Here is a 17,454-nt window from a genome sequence, read left to right as displayed (position 1 = left end):
TAATTTAGCGTCCCATTAAGAGGCCATTGTTCTTGGTCCCCCAGTTTGTATTGGGGCCAAGCCGTGTTACAAAGGAAAATGAGCCTCTTCTTTTTGAGATTGTCTGGGTCAAATTCCTTCCAATTCCTGAGAATACAACCAAGAGGTGAGTCTAAGGGGACAGACGTACCTGAACCCATTCTTAGCCCCAATGCCATAGAATGGGGGTATTGAGAATCGCTGACAGGCAAAAAAAAATCACTGACAGGCATACGTGCCCTCTTTGTCTCAGTGACGTATCCGTGCGACTTAGGCACAAAAATGCCGACTGTCTCAGCAGTCGCGTCCGACTGAGGTGGCCAGAGCAGTGAGAAACCGTGCGGCCAGGGCATCAGTGACCAGAGAGGGGAATCCCCGGAAGCCAGCCGGGAATTGACTCACCGTTATTAGACTCTCAGGGATGGGAAGGAGCTCCCGGGACGACCTAGAGGCGGCGAGGTCGTTTGGAGTCAGCCCGAGCTGAGGAGAAAGAAGCAGAAGTGACAGAAAAGAGGACTGAGGGGGCTTCCCTGGCGGCGCAGTGGTTGAGAATCTGCCTGCTAATGCAGGGGACACGTGTTCGAGCCCTGGTCCGGGAAGATCCCACATGCCACGGAGCAACTAGGCCCGTGAGCCACAACTACTGAGCCTGTGCGTCTGGAGCCTGTGCTCCGCAACAAGAGAGGCCGCGATAGTGAGAGGCCCGCGCACCGCGATGAAGAGTGGCCCCCACTTGCCGCAACTGGAGAAAGCCCTCGCACAGAAACGAAGACCCAACATAGCAATCAATCAATCAATCAATCTTTAAAAAAAAAAAAAAAAAAAAAGAGGACTGAGGATTCCGCCTTCTATCCCTCCCGAGGAGGCGGTGGCCAAGGGACTGGGGGCTGTGTGTTTTGCTTCGCCCACAATGTGCCTCGCGTTGCACGGAAGTTGTCTTGCTGGGGGCAGACGCTCTAATAGCCTGGTCCGTTCCGTGACCCCCTTACCCTTTCACGGGAGTCTTCAAGCAGCAGGTGCCCTAATGGCTTTTAAATGCCTGACCCGTTCCCGCACGATACCCTTCGGCCTGGTCCTCAGTCGGAAGGAAGACAGAGGGATCCTCACCCGCTCTGGGTGGCAGTTACTGGGGCGAAGTGAACCGTGGAGCCTTCGGAACACACAGGGTATGGCGCTGGCCAGAGTTCCTCCGTTGCTTCCACAGCAACTTTCCTGTTCACAGAGGGTCCCAAGGAATGAGGAGAGGAGGTGGGGAAAGAGATGCCCCTGGAGATCCCCGTACGAGCCATCAAATGTTGTGGTCCGTACGCGGGTTGGAAAAGAATTTCGACACAAGGCAGAATGTAAAGAAGATAGAATTTATTAGAGGGAAGGGTCGCTGCCCTAACAGCGGCCCAACTTCCTAGCAGTGTGGGAGAGTCAAGCCCGAACATGTGCTATTGATGAGTTTTTATAGCCAGAAAACAAAAGAATGGTCCGGGGTGAAAATTTCATTTACTGATTGACTGAGGCACATACACCTTCCTTCTATAGGGTGCGAGTGGGACAGCCCAGATGCCTTTCCTTATTTGGGACAGGTCCCATTGCCCAGGTGGGTGTTGCCCAGGTGGGCTCAGGAATTTCATAACCATCTCAACATGGTGGGGAGGGCGATTAAGAGTCCGGTAGGGGGTGTAACACTGCAACTTTTTCAGGCAGGGTCGTTCTTTGTCCTTGAAGCATCATTGTCCTTGGAGCACCACACTCATGTCATGCTGATGCCACTGTTTTCTGTAGTAAAGCTCTAAAGTTCATTCATTTGGAGGACTGCTGAACCACACCTGGCCTCATTTTACTCTCCTAAAACCCCTCTAAGATAGATATGATGCCCATTTTACAGATGGGCAACAGGCTCAAAAAGGTGAAGGGATGCCATACAACAACCACAAAACACTACAGTGAATGGTAGAGCCAGGCTTCTAGACCCTTCTTTCTCAAATAATTAGCTCCGTGTTTTTTCCAATTAAGAGAGTCTCAGCTCTAAAAAAGCAAAGTCAGGCTTTCCTAATGACATAAGCCATATATGCTACATCATCTTTCTTAGTAATTGTGATATTTGACAAGCCCCGCCCCCCTCCCTGAAACATCAGCTCTGGTCTGATCCTTTACAGTGGGTTCTCAAGCTTAAGTATGCACCTAGAGAGCTTGTTAAAATGTCACTAGGTTCTACCCTCAGAGTTTGACTCAGTAGGTCTAGGGTGGAGCCCAAGAATGGACACTTCTAAGGAGTTTCCAGGTGATGTTGATGCTTCTGGTCCAGGGACCACACTTGAACTACTACTGCTCTAAGGAAAAAATGAATGGAAGACAGGGAGAGGTGGGAAGATTAATCTCCCTTACTTAGCACTTCTGTTCAAAGTAGAGGGTAAGCTATTATTTGGCGAAATGTTTTCTCAAATAGCCAGTTTACAGCTGTTTTCTCAAAGGTTAGTGCTGTAACTACCTGTGTAAGAATGCTTGAAATTCCCTCATCCAGGCCACACCCCAGGCCAATTAAGTCAACTTCCCTGGGAATGACTTTGGCATCAGCACTTTTAAAGCTACCCAGGTGATTCCAATGTTCAGCCAAAGTGAGAACCACTGAAAACACCCCCAAACCATTGTGTGGAGTGAACAGGCCATAGGTGTGCCTGAGCCTTAGGCTGGTCAGGAAGTGGAGTGCACTAGCAGCCTCTGGCTGACAGCCTCCTCCCTTCACCCTTGTGTACCCTTCAAAAATCAGGACTACATTAATGGCAGCACCCCTGACTGCAGAAAAGAGTTCATTTGTTTTGATGAGATGAAGTTGGCCCTATATAACCTCTTTCTTAGGCCTGTAGTTAGAGTGAAATATATTTCAGTAGATGTTTGACAGCAAAGTCTGCTTAAAGTAGATTAAAAACCAGTTACCTGAACGTTGAAATAAACCTCATTATTAACAAAGAGCTGAACTTCATTATCTCACTGAAGGGCATATAATTAGAACCATGATAGTGAATGTGATGCTTGCCCTGAGAGAGGGAAAAACCTTTACAATGAGAGAATTAGATTATAAAAACTTCCTCTTTAATCAAGGTTTTTTAACATGGAACAGATTTCTTGAATAAAATGGAAAGTTTCCAACACACTGAAACATAAATCACCATACATACAACACCTGGCAGAAAAAAAACAAAACAGGAAGTTTACACAATCCCTGTAACAGCCATGGTCTTATTCTTAGATGCTTCCTCCATCTGCCAAGTGTGTTCTGCTGGATACAGAGCTCACAATGGTTTTGGGGGTCACCCTTAGCTGAGGCTGCAACCCAAAGAGCAGTCGTCCGGCTGGGCCATGGTCCTGTTGGTTCTGCTCAAGAAGCAAAGCAGTCACCAGCACGTTCAAACAGTGTACTGAACATCCTTTAAATATCAAAGTGAGAAACAGGAAGGCAACATAATAATGTCATCAGAAAGATGTTAGCAAATGAGGACAGCTGTATAAAGCCTGAGGCTGAAAAGTGGCTCCCCAGCTTCATTTCTTTGGCTTCTTGGGCAGTGGCCGCCGGAACAGCAAGATGTGAGGTTCTGAAAGAGTGAGTGAAATGTAAGAGACAAGCTCACATCATCCTATGCACAACCTATAGTGTCTCCCACTCCCCTTCCCAGGTATCACCCACTCAGATCTTTACAACTAAATTAAGATTTAAGCATATGGCCTTAGAAACAGACCCCGAAGCCTGGCCTGTGTGCCAAGTACAGAATTGTCAATATCAGTTCTCTTGCTATGTTTGTGCAGCCTCGGGGTGTCCTTTATTAGTTTTGTCTGGCAGTTTGGTGTCTGGTGTCTTATCAAGAAATATACTTTCCTTGGTTTATTTGGAACACATCCCAAAATTCACTTTCTGATGGAGAATGAAGCAGGGGCCATAACCTCTACCAGCGTATATGTAGCATTAAAAAAAAAAAAAAAAAAAAAATCCTCTGACCAAGTTAGAGATTAAAGGAGGTTTTTTCAGTGACAGGTTGTGTCTGAACTTCCCAGATACTTTCTTATTTTTGGTCACTCCTGTTTTTCTAGATGGCTGGTGAGTTAAGAAACTAGTAAATCATCCCTACTTTCCCCCTATTTCTTTGGGTTATGCGACCTTATCATTCCTTCATTTCCTCAGTCCTACATGGTTGCTCTCTGCCATTGCACTGACCTGGTTCATGGATCATATAATGGACCCATCCCTGACTCTGCTGAACGCCAAGATTCCTCCATTCAGATTCAGACATCAAATGGGTTTTAGGGACCAACTTGGCTATGTCCTTGGGCAACATGACATGCCTGTAACAGAAACATGGGAAGGTGGGGAATCTGTATCAGTACTGGGTACAGTCTGTCAGACGAGTGCCTGCATATAAAGCCAAGAGAGGCAAGAAAAGACAAACCAGTTCGTAATGGCAGGGAGTTTATATAATCTCATTGTGGGGCAGAGGCAGCTAGAAATAAAGGCCAAGATACGTACATTCTCACAAAAGTATATTAAAAAGTACACATTAATAAGTAACACCAGTGAATGAGCACCTAAGTTCCAGGCACTGTTGATACATTGACTCTGCCTTCTCGGAGCTTATAGTCTTCTAGTTGATTACCCTAAAACAATATAACGGGAGCCCCACCACACACACACACACACACACACACACACACACACACACACACACACACACACACACACACACACACACACACACACACACACACACACACACACACACACACACACACACACACACACACACACACACTGTTAATAAGTAAAGGCAGTTTTGAACAGAATTGTAAGGAAGGGAGAGAAGTAATTTCATGGAGAGGAAAGGCCTATCAGGGAAGAGCCAGAACAAAGGGTGAAATATATCTTATCCTTTAAGATCTATCCTAACTTCATTTTCCTAACTCTGAAGGGATGTGCCATGAGACTTCTTTGGGGGGAACTCCATGCTTTTCTAACCAAGGATAAGCCTCCTTCCATGGCAAAGAAATTACTACTCTGACATGAATTGGGGTGACTCAAACTTCATCATTTTCAATGAAAATGTACTGAATACTCTCTCTGTGCTAAGTAAAAGGGATTTTTCCCCCCCAAAGAGTCAATTCTAGTCTAAATGTCTGAAAACAGCTTACATCTTAACAAGCCCCTGGCATAAAGATTGGCTTCCATACCTATTTAGACCAAAAAAACAAACAAACCCTTTTCTTAAACCAAATATCACTGCCAAGACTTACATCTTCCAGGGGATGAAACTAGTGATGTTTCCCTAGCCCTGCAAAGACATTATAAGCACATAATTTTAGTTAGCCTAGTTCAGATATAGAGGAAAACAGCTGAGGAAAAGAAAGTTAATTGCGTCCAAACAGGGCTGGGGGGCCTTTCCCAAGGATTTGGTATAAAAATAATACAAATAGTGTGTTTGTCAGCAGACACTGAGTTCTCCAGAAGGCCCAGAGCCCTGCACTAGGCTGAAGAAACACAAGGAAAGCAAGCTTCCAGTTGTTTTAAGTATTACGCTTAATATAGACTGGTCGAATGCCAATATTTGTAGAATTCTTTGTCTTCCCTAATTTTCTAATCTAGAATTATGGATTTAGGGTTTATCAAATGCAAACTGTAGGGAGTCCTTTCTTCACCATGCTTGGCAAGTCGTACGTGCTCCCAACACAACCTGTACATAGTTCTATCATACCAATTATCACCTGCTTTCTGAAGTCTGTCATTACTTCCACAGATTTTTAGGTCTGTTGAAAGCAGGGACCATGGCTTATCCTTGCACTTTAGCAGAACACCTGAAACCTATAAGCACTCCATAACTGTTTCCTAAGTAGATGCCCTTCAAATATTTGACGGGAATCTATTAGGTCTATATTAAGTCTTTTCTCAATGTTCCTGGCCAGTTTTATTCCACTCCAGTTCTTCGAAGCCCCCTTCCTAAAACAAGCCAGACAACCATGCCCCCTTTCCATGAATTAATAAGCAACACTCAGGCTCTCTCAGAACTCCCCTCACTTTGAAGACTCGAGGAAAATTCGAGCTCCGCCTTTGCCACCTTCTCCCAGGAGGCTCTACGGTGTTGCCATTATACAAGTAGTCTCAAGAAGGCAAGTTCAGTTTGCTCAATGAAGGCGAGAGAATGATCCAGAAACCCGCAAAGCTGAGGGTGGTCGGCACTCTAACACTCTAACCACGTCCACCCACGCCTCCTCCCAACAGGGGAGCTTACTCCAAATTCTCTACCACTTTAGGGTTTCTTTTATGATCGCCCCCTATCCTTCGCGCATGCGCCTTACGCTCTCACTGCTCGCACCCATTCACGTTCATCTTCCGCGCATGCGCCATTCTGTAGCTTCAGCCCCCGTTACTAACTCCTCGTGCCCTCACTTGTCAAGGCTCACGACCTTGTTATTGCCCCCGCGCCGGCACTAACCGGTACTCGAACTCCTCGTCGTCGTATTTGTCCGAATAGTAAATCTGCTTGTGCGACATGATCGCCCTGCCTGAGGACCGTCAGCCCCGCACTGCCAACCTCCAAACAACTCCCAGCAGCACACGCTCCCACCCTCTTTGGCCTCGCTTTCAAACACACCGCCCGCGCTTTCTATTGGTCCTTCTGGCGGAAGGCGGGACAACCCCACCTTCAAGCCTCCGATTGGCTAAGATTTGCTTCTCCTTGAGTCCTTATTGGAGTGCACTGCTTACGTTGCTCAAGAACAAACGTAGGTCAAAAATAGGCCTCTTATTGGCTATCATGGCTCCTGTGCGCGTTCTCGTGCTGCTATTGGCTGACATGGGAAAGTGGGCTGGGTGAAGGAGGGACGATGAGGTAGAGGGTCAGGGGTTAGTGAGGCCGGAAGTGAGTGCAATAAAGTTTCTCCAGGGAGGCCGGGCCGGGGAGAAAGTTGGAGCGGCGACCTAAGAAGGCAGTGGCGTGATCCGGAACCAAATCGGCCCGCGGTGCGGTGCGGAGACTCCATGAAGCCCTGGTGAGTTGGGACTTTTTTTCTCCTTAGGTGACCCACTTCTCCTCCCCGGAACCCCTCTCCCGGGACCCTACTTCCGGTCTTCATTTATAAGCCCCGCCCCTGCGACCCTCTCCCCGGAAGTCCCACCTCCCAACTTCAGGGGGCTCCCCGAACCCCGACTTGTTTTCTATTTATTGTCCCCGACCCCACTCTGTCGCCCGACTTTCCTCGAAGTCCCACCCCCAGACATGCTGCCAAGCCGTACTACTAGAAACCCTACGTTAGTCCTTCCAGTTCCCCGAAACTCCGCCTCCTAGCGACGATTCTCCGCCAACTCCTGTCTATCAAAAAGCCTATCTCCCAAAAGGGCAGAGCCCTGCCCCTCAAAGAACTATTCGAATTCATGAAGCCACACCTCTCTAGGGGTTCCTCCCCTCTAGAAGCCCCGCCCCTTCCTTAATCCACGTCTGATTGTCCAGAAGCCTTGCCTCTTGGGAGTCTCTGATGCTCGCGTCCTGAGAGGGCCACGCCCCCTCAGGAGCGTTATCCCTGTGGGACCCGGGTCATCGCCTCAGAAGCTTTGTCTTCAATCCCAGAAACTTCACCTGCTTAACATTTCCTTGTTCTTTTTCTCTTTGGGGCCTTTGGCTCAGTTTTCCTGAGCTCTCATGCTCCACTGGGTAGGAAGTCAGAAGTTCACATCTCTGGCTCTGAGGAGTAAGAGATTAGAGGCAGCCCTTTTCCTCTCCCTTACCCCTTCCAAGGGTGGACCTACTTGAAGGGGGCTGGACTTGGGGTTTGGCATGAGAGTGGGAGGGAGACTCGCTCATAGATTCCCAGCCCCACTCCCAGGACCGACTCCACCCCAGAAACAGCTGTTTGTCTCATACCTGTACGTCGGGAGCTGGGTAGGGGCATGGATTTGTTGGTGTGTGACATGTGGGTGTGACAGGAGAGAAAAGTTTTCCACCACCAGAAAACGGTGTCTTGGAGTGGGTGTAGGTAACAGTGTCCTTTTTGCTGTTTAATTTTTTTTTTTAAGGGACTCCTCAGGCCCCACCACTTCTCTGGCTCTTCCCCTCCCCCTAACCAGAGTTCTAGTCTGGGCATTCCCGCTTGCCCAGCCTTCCCTTCTGGAAACATTCCTGAGCTTTCGCCATTTCCTGCTACTTTCCGCCGCTCTTGCCTCCTCCTCCCTGCTGGGCTGAGAAGCCACACGCAGCTTCTTCCAGTCACCCGGATTCCCAGTAGCAATCTCCTTTCTTCCTACATAAATTTAAAAAGCCCTACTTCCTCTTTCTTTCTAACAATGCCCACACCTGTTGGTCATTCCCTGCTTCGGGATCCTGCAGGCACCCACAGAATGCCCACCTCTAAAGATGAGGACATCCTGGTGTGTGTTTGTGTGTGATGGGGGTGTGAGGCTTTGGCAGAATACTTTCCTCATTCTCTCTATGCCTGGGTGCTGAGTCTTTAGGAAACAGAGTGATAGAATTTCTTCTCTGGAGTGGTGCATGGAGTGGCAAAGCTCTCCTTGGAGGACTAAGTGGGAGGTGATTAGCACAGTATCTAACATGTTTTAAGTGGTAGTGTTGTTCATCGCTATAATCATATGATAATTTGCATCTTTTTATATTCTGAAGTAAATTTAAGGATAGGTAATTCGGGGGTGAGCCTGGGGCGTTATATGTATCTTTTACAACTACTTTTTTTGGTCACTTTCCAACTTCCTTTATGGCCCCCTTGAGCAGAGCTGTGGAAGGAAGCTGTGGGTGGAAGGAATGGGTTTGGGACTGTTCCCTGTGTTCATCCTCAGTCCTTCTCCTGGCACCCCTTTCTCCTTAGCAGATTTGTCTTCTGCCCCCTCTGTCCCTTCGTGGCCTGTAGCCCCCACTTCTCTTGGAGAACTGTTGCACTCTCCCATTTCCTCCAGCCAGACTCTGCCTCTGGCGTGAGGGGCATCATGCTCTGTGGTGGACACCTGCACCCTTCCCAGTCACTACTGCAAGAGGAGGGGTATGAGCTTACCCGCAGGTCCAGGGAGCTGACCTTAGTGTCAATGCCCTGGCCGCCCCCACCCCTTCTACCCTTGACAGCTTGCTTTGCTGTGGAAAGGGGGACAGAAGAGTGCTTGGCATGGGCCGCTGCTCCTTGGCATGGTAGGCGCCATGCATTGAGAACAAGCCTCCACCAGCCTGTCCTCTGCTCCAGCTCCTGCCTGGTGGCTCCCTGATGCACCACCCAGGTTGGACTTTATTCCCCTTACTTCACCAGCTTTGCCCTTCCTCTTGGCCCCTCCCTGCATCCACTGGGACCACGTCCTTCCTTTTCCCATTTCTTTAGCTCCCTCCACAGCTGTGGTAGCAGAGGATGCTAATGGCCCAGGCTCCCTGGGGCCGCCACCCCATGTGTGATAGTGGTGGGGGGTCGCCGGGGGTGGCCGGGGCTGGAGGAGGAGGGAGTTTGAGTGTTCAACCAGGACAGGAAGGGAATTGCTGAGCTCAGGGATCCCCTCCCTTTCCCACCCCCAGCTGCCTCTGTTTCCTCCCTCATTCCCCCGCTGCCCTCCCTCAGCTTCCTGCTCCCTTTGGCCTGCCCATGTCTGGTTTGGATTGATCCAGACCTCCTCTTGCCACCCTCCTTTCCTTCTCACTCCTCCATCCTTCCCTCCCACTCCCACTTTATTCCTCTCCAGATTACTTGTTGTTTGTACCGGGGCGGGGGGGCATGGATCTCTCTGCCCAGTAAGAGTTCAGGGTTGGGGCAGTGCTGGAGGCTTAGCCCCTCAGAGCCTGTGAGTCAGCACTGTCCTCGGGATTGGTCTCTCCCCTTAGCTCCCCGCCCCTGGGGAGGAGCCAGTCAGCTCTAGGTCCAGCCCGTTCTCCTCACAGCCAGAGAAGAGGCTCCACGCTGGGCGGGGATGGGGCCTGAAACTCTCTGGGTCTGAGCCCGGGGAGCCAGAGCCACTTGTCCCTCTCCCTCCCCAGGACCCTTGAGATCCCTGGGCCATAGAGGTCCGATCAGGCTAAGGGCCTGGGATGCCCCCTGCCTGGCCCCCTTGCCCTGACTGGCAGGGGGGCCAGGCTGGGCAGCAGCCTCCCTCTCACTCCAGCCATGGATCTCCTGCCCCCCAAGCCCAAGTACAACCCACTTCGGAATGAGTCTCTGTCATCGCTGGAGGAGGGAGCTTCAGGGTCCACCCCACCGGAGGAGCTGCCTTCCCCATCAGCCTCGTCTCTGGGGCCCATGCTGCCACCTCTGCCTGGGGACGATAGTCCCACTACCCTGTGCTCCTTCTTCCCCCGGATGAGCAACCTGAAGCTGGCCAACCCGGCTGGGGGGCGCCTGGGGCCGAAGGGGGAGCCAGGAAGGGCAGCCGAGGATGGGGAGGGGATCGTAGGGGCAGCCATGCTGGACTCAGGCCCCCTGCCCCTCCTCCAGGACATGAACAAGCTGAGTGGAGGCGGCGGGCGCAGGACTCGGGTGGAAGGGGGCCAGCTGGGGGGCGAGGAGTGGACCCGCCACGGGAGCTTTGTCAATAAGCCCACGCGGGGCTGGCTGCATCCCAACGACAAAGTCATGGGACCTGGGGTTTCCTACTTGGTTCGGGTGAGTGAACATCCTCCCTCCCACTCCCTCCAGTTCCTCTGCTCACTAGTCTCTTTTTTTTCCTGCTCTTCCCCAGCAACTCCCTTGGTTTCTGTGTCCTGTTTCTTAAACCTTTCTTGCCCCTTCTCTGACTCTTTTGCCCCTTCCCTTCCAGCTCTTTCTGGGGCCCCTTCCTTCTTGTGACTCCCCCACCCCCACCCTGCCATGCTTAGCACAAAGCCCAGCACAAACCCTTAGTAAGTGTTGGAATGAGTGACTCTTGACTGTCCCCTCCAGTCTCCTCCCCCTTTCTGGAGATGTCACTCCATCCCACCCAGTGCCTGTCACTCCCCTCCGAATTCTCTTCCCACATGCATGAGGTCCCCCTAGCTTGCCTTCTGTCCTCACCCTGTTGTTCTGCATGTCGTGGGATGTATCCACGGGCAGTGGGCAGAACTTCTGCATCCCTTACGGAACAAGCCGGGAAGAGTCCTGGGGCTCTTTGTGAAGAGGTGGGGGAGGCGGCTGACTGTTCTCCTCCCGTCCCTGCCCTCAGTACATGGGCTGTGTGGAGGTCCTGCAGTCAATGCGCGCCCTGGACTTCAACACCCGGACTCAGGTCACCAGGTTGGTGGGGCGGGGGGCGGAGTGTGGGGGTCCTGGGATTTGTGAGGGGAGGGGGGAGTGGGTCACTTGGCAGTGGCGCTAGTGATGGCTCATCTTTGGGTGGTGAAGGGGATTGAGAAAAAGTTAGGGAAGGGAGTCGAAGTGTCAATGAAGAGAGGCAACTCTGACCTGGCTCCTTCTTGCTTATGCAGCCTGGGGGGTTGTGGGGGAGGTGGCAGAGGCAGCTGGCAGCTGGAGCTTGAGTGGAAAATGGGGGTAGATGGAAGGTTGCCGCTGCCTTTGGGAAGGGGATGGGGCATTTGGTAGCTGGAAGGGGGTGGGGCCAGACCCACTGAGGCTCTAACCCAATCAGCCAGGAAGCGGCCTCTCGGTGTCATCAAATATTAAAGGCCCTTAATTCAATCCGCCACGACAAAGAGCCTGGAGTGCCCCTGGAGTCTGGCCTGGCCTTCCCCTCCCCCAGCCCTGTGGCAGCTCCAGCCGAGTGGGAGGCAGGCCGTGGGTCTGAGTCCCCCTCTTTCCCCAGGGAGGCCATCAGTCTGGTGTGTGACGCTGTGCCGGGTGCTAAGGGGGCAACAAGGAGGAGAAAGGTAGCTGGGGTCGATGGGGCTAGGGGTGCTGCTGGGAGAGGTGGAGGAGCAGGGGGAAGGCTGGTGTGGGGCGTGCGGGGAGAAGTCCAGAAGGCAGGAGTGTGCGGGTTTCCTGGTGTGAGGAGCCCCCCAGCTTCTGAGATCCTTGGGGCCTTCCCTAGCCCTGTAGCCGTCCACTCAGCTCCATCCTGGGGAGGAGTAACCTGAAATTTGCTGGAATGCCAATCACTCTCACCGTCTCCACCAGCAGCCTCAATCTCATGGCCGCAGACTGCAAACAGGTTGGTGGAGTGGGGCGGGGGGACCAGAAACATTGATGGGAGGGCTAAGTGAGGACCCGTCGGACGGAAGGCTTGGGAGCAGCAGGACGGTAGGGAAGGAGGAGATTAGGAGGACATGGGTTGAGAAGCCAAAAGGATGAGACTGGGATCCCAGGGTCCTGGGCCAATGGTGGGGGGCGCCCAGTGGGCCCTGAGGCTGCCTGACACATGTCATTCCCTTCCTTCTCCATCCCCTGCCCTAACCCTCAGATCATTGCCAACCACCACATGCAATCCATCTCGTTTGCGTCTGGCGGGGACCCGGTGAGTTGGGGAACGGAGAACGGGTGGTGGGAGAAGAGTACGGGGCTAGGGGTTGGGAAGACACTGGCTAGAGAAGGGAGCCTGCTAGGATTGAGGTGATGTCTGCAAAGGACTGGGTTTGAGGGGTCAGGAGTGAGGTGGGTCTATGAAATTTAGCTAACTGGCCTCTCCTGACTCTGTCCACCCCAGGACACAGCCGAGTATGTCGCCTATGTTGCCAAAGACCCGGTGAATCAGAGAGGTGAGGCGTGGTGGGGAGCGCTGGGTGGGGCCAGCAGTCCGAGAGGTAGGTGAGCAGGACCCGGTGGCTCCTGCTGTGGAGGACAGAGGACAAGGGCCCCCGTCTGCGCCTCCTCCTGGCCACGCTGCCCCCGAGCTCCCTGACGGCCTCTGCTGTGCCCCCAGCCTGCCACATCCTGGAGTGTCCCGAAGGGCTTGCTCAGGACGTCATCAGCACCATTGGCCAGGCCTTCGAGTTGCGTTTCAAACAATACCTCAGGAACCCGCCCAAGCTGGTCACCCCCCATGACAGGTGAGTGGACCAGGGCGGGGGGGCGCCCAGCTCTTGGGCCCCAGACCGGAATTGGAAAAGTAGATCTGCTCTTCCCACACTTGAGCTCAGAGAGGTGCAGGGAAGGAAATAACCTGTGCGCCCCTGCTTCCCACTTCCTGCTATTCTGAAGTTTCCTGTGGCCATCAGGAAGGTCTCTCGAGGCCCTGCCTGCTGCAGGGCCAGCTCTTCCTGTCGCGTGCCCATGGTGGCGCTGAGCTGTAGTCCAGGACGTCCACGCTGCAGCTCTTTCCTGGCTAGATGGGCTTTTCTTTTCCCAGCCATCTCATTGCTGGTCTGTCCTGTTGTGCATTTCTCCATATTTAGTTTAGTTCTTCATTTGCTTGCCTCTAGAAGCCATCAAGAATTTGGGCGAGGGAGGATGGCTCTTTCCTGAGATCCTTACCTTTCCCACCTCAGACCAGTGGCATTGAGTATTTAGAGGAGGTTAAACTATTCTGGAGCACCCCCCTCCCTGGTACTTAGTGCTCCCCTTCCCTCTTGGGAGACAGCATAACGATCAAGGGCATGACTTTAAAGGCAAATCTGAATTCACATCTCAGCTCCACCACCTTTTAGTTGTGAGACCTAAATCTTTTTGCCCCTGACCCTCATTTTCCTCATCTATAAAATCGAAGAAGGAGATAATACCTACCTTATAGGGTTGCCAGGAGGATGAAATGATTATATGTATGAAACAGCCTCAGGCCTACCCCTCAGGGAATGCCCAATACGTGAGCGCTGTTCTGTCTTCTCCATGCTCTTCTCTTCCTCCTGTCCCTCCCAGGATGGCTGGCTTTGATGGCTCAGCTTGGGATGAGGAGGAGGAAGAGCCACCTGACCATCAGTACTATAATGACTTCCCTGGGAAGGAACCCCCTCTTGGGGGGGTGGTGGACATGCGGCTTCGGGAAGGAGCCCCCCCGGGGGCTGCTCGACCCACTCCACCCAGTGCCCAGACCCCTAGCCACCTGGGAGCTACGCTGGTAAGTTGCTTGCATGGAGGTGGGCTGGGCCCAGGATGGCAGTGTCTGGTTAGGGCCTCTGGTCTCACCCTACTTTTGTCCCTTCAGCCAGTGGGGCAGCCTGTTGGAGGAGACCCAGAAGCCCGCAAACAGATGCTGCCGCCGCCACCCTGCCCAGGTATGAAGGGAGCTGAGAGGGGCAGAGTGGGGTGTGAGAAGCAGGGCGGGGATCACTGTAAAGCCTCCCTTTCCTCAGCAGGCAGAGAGCTCTTTGATGATCCCTCCTATGTCAACGTCCAGAACCTAGACAAGGCACGGCAAGCAGGTGGTGGAGCCGGGCCCCCCAATCCTGCCATCAATGGCAGCGCGCCCCGAGACCTCTTTGACATGAGTGAGTGTGCCCCTCTCCTTTCTGCATCTGCATCTTCCCACTTGGTTCCTCCTCTTTTCTTCCTGGCCTCCCCTCCCTGAAGGTCTGGCTCTTGAGCATGTGTTGTGCCAGCTGCCTCTTCTAGCCCTCTCTCTGTACCCCCAGAGCCCTTTGAAGATGCCCTGCGGGTGCCTCCACCTCCCCAGTTGGTGGCCATGGCTGAGCAGCTCCGAGGGGAGCCCTGGTTTCACGGGAAGCTGAGCCGGCGGGAGGCCGAGGCACTGCTGCAGCTCAACGGGGACTTCCTGGTGCGGGAAAGCACGACCACGCCTGGCCAGTATGTGCTCACTGGCCTGCAGAGTGGGCAGCCCAAGCACCTGCTACTGGTGGACCCTGAGGGTGTGGTGAGTATTGCAGGGGTATGGGTGGGTGAGGCAGAAAGGAAGGTGCAGTACCTTCCTGTGCAGCCCTGTTCCTGCCTCACTGCTTCCTAGACTTTGCCTGCTGGGCACCTCTATCTGAGCCTCCCCTGCTCTCAGGGTGCCTGGCATTCCCCCTCTAGCGGCTTAGGGTTCCTTCCCTTCTCACATCCCTGAACTTGAGCTGTTTTCCCTTCAGTCCCGGCCAATCCCCAAACCTTATGCCCATGAGTGCTGGAAGGTGCTCATGTCACCTGAGTCCCTCTTTTGACAAATGAGAAGACCATCCTTAAGAGGTTGTGATGCTCAATGTCAGATGGTTAGAGGCTAGGCACCCCAAATCTCCTCTCTTAAGAGGAGCCAGGGGCCTCCCCAGCTTCTCCAGACTCAGGGCTCAGACCAGTGCTCTGTCTCCACTGTCCCTCTGCCCCTCATAACTTTAGTCTCTTTTCTACAGCAACCTCAGCCTCCTTTGCATGTCTTTTTTGTACTGTGTATCCTCTTCTGAGACATACCACCTTCTTCCAGGTCAGGGGAGGAGTAGCTGTCCCTCAGCTTCATGATTTCTGGGCTGATATCCCCTCTGCCTTTTCCCAGTTCACTGACCTGCCCTCTCCCACGGCTATCTCCAGCTTCTTTCCAGAGAAGCCTCAATGATCAGGACTGACGGCCCTCCCGCTTCTGCCATCTTTTTCTCCTGCCTCAACCCTCTTGAATATTCCAGCTTCCTCAGCTTTGGGGACTGAGGTCTTATTTGACTCTTCACCTGAATTGACCTTCTCCCTTCCCACTTCCCAGGTTCGGACAAAGGATCACCGCTTTGAGAGTGTCAGTCACCTCATCAGCTACCACATGGACAATCACTTGCCCATCATCTCTGCGGGCAGCGAACTGTGTCTCCAGCAACCTGTGGAGCGGAAACTGTGATCTGTCCCAGCACTCTCTCCTAGAAGATGCCCTGCGACCCCTTCCACCCTATTGCCCGACTCTCAGGACCTCACTTGGGAGTGTTTTGTGGGCTTGGCCTTGTGTAGGGCTGGGGGTAGTGTGGACGTTGGGTTCAGCATCCAGCTGAGTGAGAGGGTTTGAGTCGGGAGCCAGGGGTAGAGTCCTGCTTCTCCCCAAACCTCACCAAAGTATTAATGTACAGAGTGGCCCCCTTCCCTGGGCCTTTCCTGTGCCAACTTGATACCCCCTTCCCCAGGGTGGGTGCTGGAGGCCTGGGCAGTATGCCTCCTTGTAATGGAAAATGTCCTGTGGTGATAGGCCCAGTGGAGCAATCACCCTTCCAGGGAAGGGGGAATGAATCACACCTTTAGTCTACCCCTGGGCTCAGGGTACCCCAGACCCCTCTCAACAACCCTCCCTCCCAGCGTTTAAACTTTGTGCCTTTGACCATCTGCTAGGTCTGAAGATATTTTATGCAAAGAGTTCTTGGGCCCCTGAAGTCAAGCATGGGGGTGCTGACACCTTGGCTTCTGGGACCCCGTCCTCTCCTTGCTCAGTACCCTCTCCCGTTTAGGTTGGGCGAACAGAGGCAGGAGTGGCAGCTGTCCCCTCGCCCCGGGGATATGCAGCCCTTAGAGATTGCCTCAGAGCCCCCTCCCAGCCAGTGGGGAGATGGACCCACCCCTTGCTCAGTGCCTCTTGGGCGGGGCCCCTCACCCCAGGGGGTCTATATATACATTTGGCAAGTCCACTCGCCGCCCCCCCCCCCCCCCCCCCCCGCCCCATGTTGCATGCATGTTATACTCTAGAGCCAAAGTACAGCCCTTCCTCCTGTAGCCTCTGCCCTGCCTCCCCCTGCTGGGGTGGTGGGGGGATGACTGAAGTGTCATCCTAGGTGGATTTTGTGGAGGTGGGAACAGGGGCACTGAGACTCTAAAGCAGTAGACAATCCCCAGATACCATCGGTAGATTTGGAACTGCGTTTATTTTTTATTTTATATGCATATATTTTAGGGCTGTAGATTGACTTTCCTAATTTGTTTTCCATAGCTTATTCCTGAGCACAAAATGATAATAATCGATTTATACATCACCTTTTTGACTTTTCAAAGCCCTTTTACAACTATTGGCATTTTCCTCACCCCCGGCCTTTGCCAGTAGCGTTATCTTTTCTGAGAGACAAGAGGCCGAGTGTGAGCCAGGACTAGAGAAACTTGGACCTCCCACCGCGAGGCTGGGAGGCAGAAGTTTGGCTGAATGAGTGTTAGTTTCACACGGGGCGGGCGGGGGCGGGGGCGGGGGCTGGGGGACACTTAAAACCTGCAGTTATTGAATACCTTCTCCAGGCCGGGTTCTGCCGTACGACAGAGGAGCCGGCCCTGCTCTGTCATTAGGCCTTGTGGATAAGGGAGCGTGGACTATCTAAATCCTCACCTCCCTTTTTTTTCTTTTCTTTTTGTTTGGATGTTTTCACGGGTCTCACTTATACCAAAGGGAAAGAATCTTCATTAAAGTCCATATTTCTTCTACCTCGGCCTCCTGGTCCCTGTCGCTGCCTATTGTTGGCTGTGGGCCCCCCGCGGCGGGAGGCCGAGGCCGCCTCGGGGCGCGGTGCGGCCCGGCCCACCTGGCCTCGCTCGGGTCGCGCTCGAGCGGGAACCTGGGGGTTCACAGAGGAGGGGCGCCGGGAGGGCGCTGCGGGGTGGAGAGTGCGGGGCCATCATCCAAGGAGATGTTCGTGTCTGCGGCTGGGGCCGCGGCGGCGGCGGGGTGGGATCGCAGCCGGCCGAACC

The 17,454-nt window shown here is 53.1% G+C and overlaps 2 protein-coding genes across 4 annotated transcripts; one reads left to right on the top strand and one right to left on the bottom strand.

The window, feature by feature from the left end:
• Positions 1–3,106: 3,106 nt before the first annotated feature.
• Positions 3,107–6,617, bottom strand: CKS1B (CDC28 protein kinase regulatory subunit 1B). Its single transcript, XM_068538231.1, has 3 exons — positions 6,486–6,617; positions 4,220–4,347; positions 3,107–3,602 (listed from the first exon to the last, which is right to left on the bottom strand). The coding sequence occupies exons 1-3, from the start codon at positions 6,542–6,544 to the stop codon at positions 3,550–3,552; spliced, it is 240 nt and encodes a 79-aa protein (XP_068394332.1). The 5' UTR covers positions 6,545–6,617; the 3' UTR covers positions 3,107–3,549.
• A 277-nt stretch (positions 6,618–6,894) lies between these two features.
• Positions 6,895–17,190, top strand: SHC1 (SHC adaptor protein 1). 3 transcript variants are annotated; one of them, XM_068540922.1, is made up of 13 exons: positions 6,895–7,041; positions 10,462–10,629; positions 11,165–11,235; positions 11,762–11,825; positions 11,987–12,106; positions 12,356–12,409; positions 12,599–12,650; positions 12,815–12,941; positions 13,747–13,945; positions 14,033–14,102; positions 14,181–14,315; positions 14,460–14,698; positions 15,512–17,190. In XM_068540922.1, the coding sequence occupies exons 2-13, from the start codon at positions 10,465–10,467 to the stop codon at positions 15,638–15,640; spliced, it is 1,425 nt and encodes a 474-aa protein (XP_068397023.1). In that variant the 5' UTR covers positions 6,895–7,041; positions 10,462–10,464; the 3' UTR covers positions 15,641–17,190. The 3 variants fall into 3 exon arrangements, with proteins under 3 accessions (XP_068397023.1, XP_068397022.1, XP_068397021.1); XM_068540921.1 differs by lacking the exon at positions 6,895–7,041 and having other exon boundaries at positions 9,470–10,629; positions 14,184–14,315; XM_068540920.1 differs by lacking the exon at positions 6,895–7,041 and having other exon boundaries at positions 9,471–10,629.
• Positions 17,191–17,454: the final 264 nt, after the last annotated feature.

Source organism: Eschrichtius robustus, chromosome 3 (assembly GCF_028021215.1).
Source record: "Eschrichtius robustus isolate mEscRob2 chromosome 3, mEscRob2.pri, whole genome shotgun sequence".
NCBI lineage: Eukaryota > Metazoa > Chordata > Mammalia > Artiodactyla > Eschrichtiidae > Eschrichtius > Eschrichtius robustus.
The sequence above is the reverse complement of the archived record's forward strand: the minus strand, read 5'-3'. Positions and strand labels throughout refer to the sequence as shown.

Bases quoted from the DNA above. Each gene is read 5' to 3' on its own strand.
- CKS1B (XM_068538231.1), bottom strand. From the start codon at position 6,544: ATGTCGCACAAGCAGATTTACTATTCGGACAAATACGACGACGAGGAG. The intron at 4,348-6,485 runs GTTAGTGCCGGC...TTTCTGTTACAG, and splicing joins GACGAGGAGTTCGAGTACCG to GCATGTCATGTTGCCCAAGG. The intron at 3,603-4,219 runs GTCAGTGCAATG...TCACTCTTTCAG, and splicing joins TTATATGATCCATGAACCAG to AACCTCACATCTTGCTGTTC.
- SHC1 (XM_068540920.1), top strand. From the start codon at position 10,135: ATGGATCTCCTGCCCCCCAAGCCCAAGTACAACCCACTTCGGAATGAG. The intron at 11,236-11,761 runs GTTGGTGGGGCG...CTCTTTCCCCAG, and splicing joins ACCCGGACTCAGGTCACCAG to GGAGGCCATCAGTCTGGTGT. The intron at 13,946-14,032 runs GTAAGTTGCTTG...TTGTCCCTTCAG, and splicing joins GCCACCTGGGAGCTACGCTG to CCAGTGGGGCAGCCTGTTGG.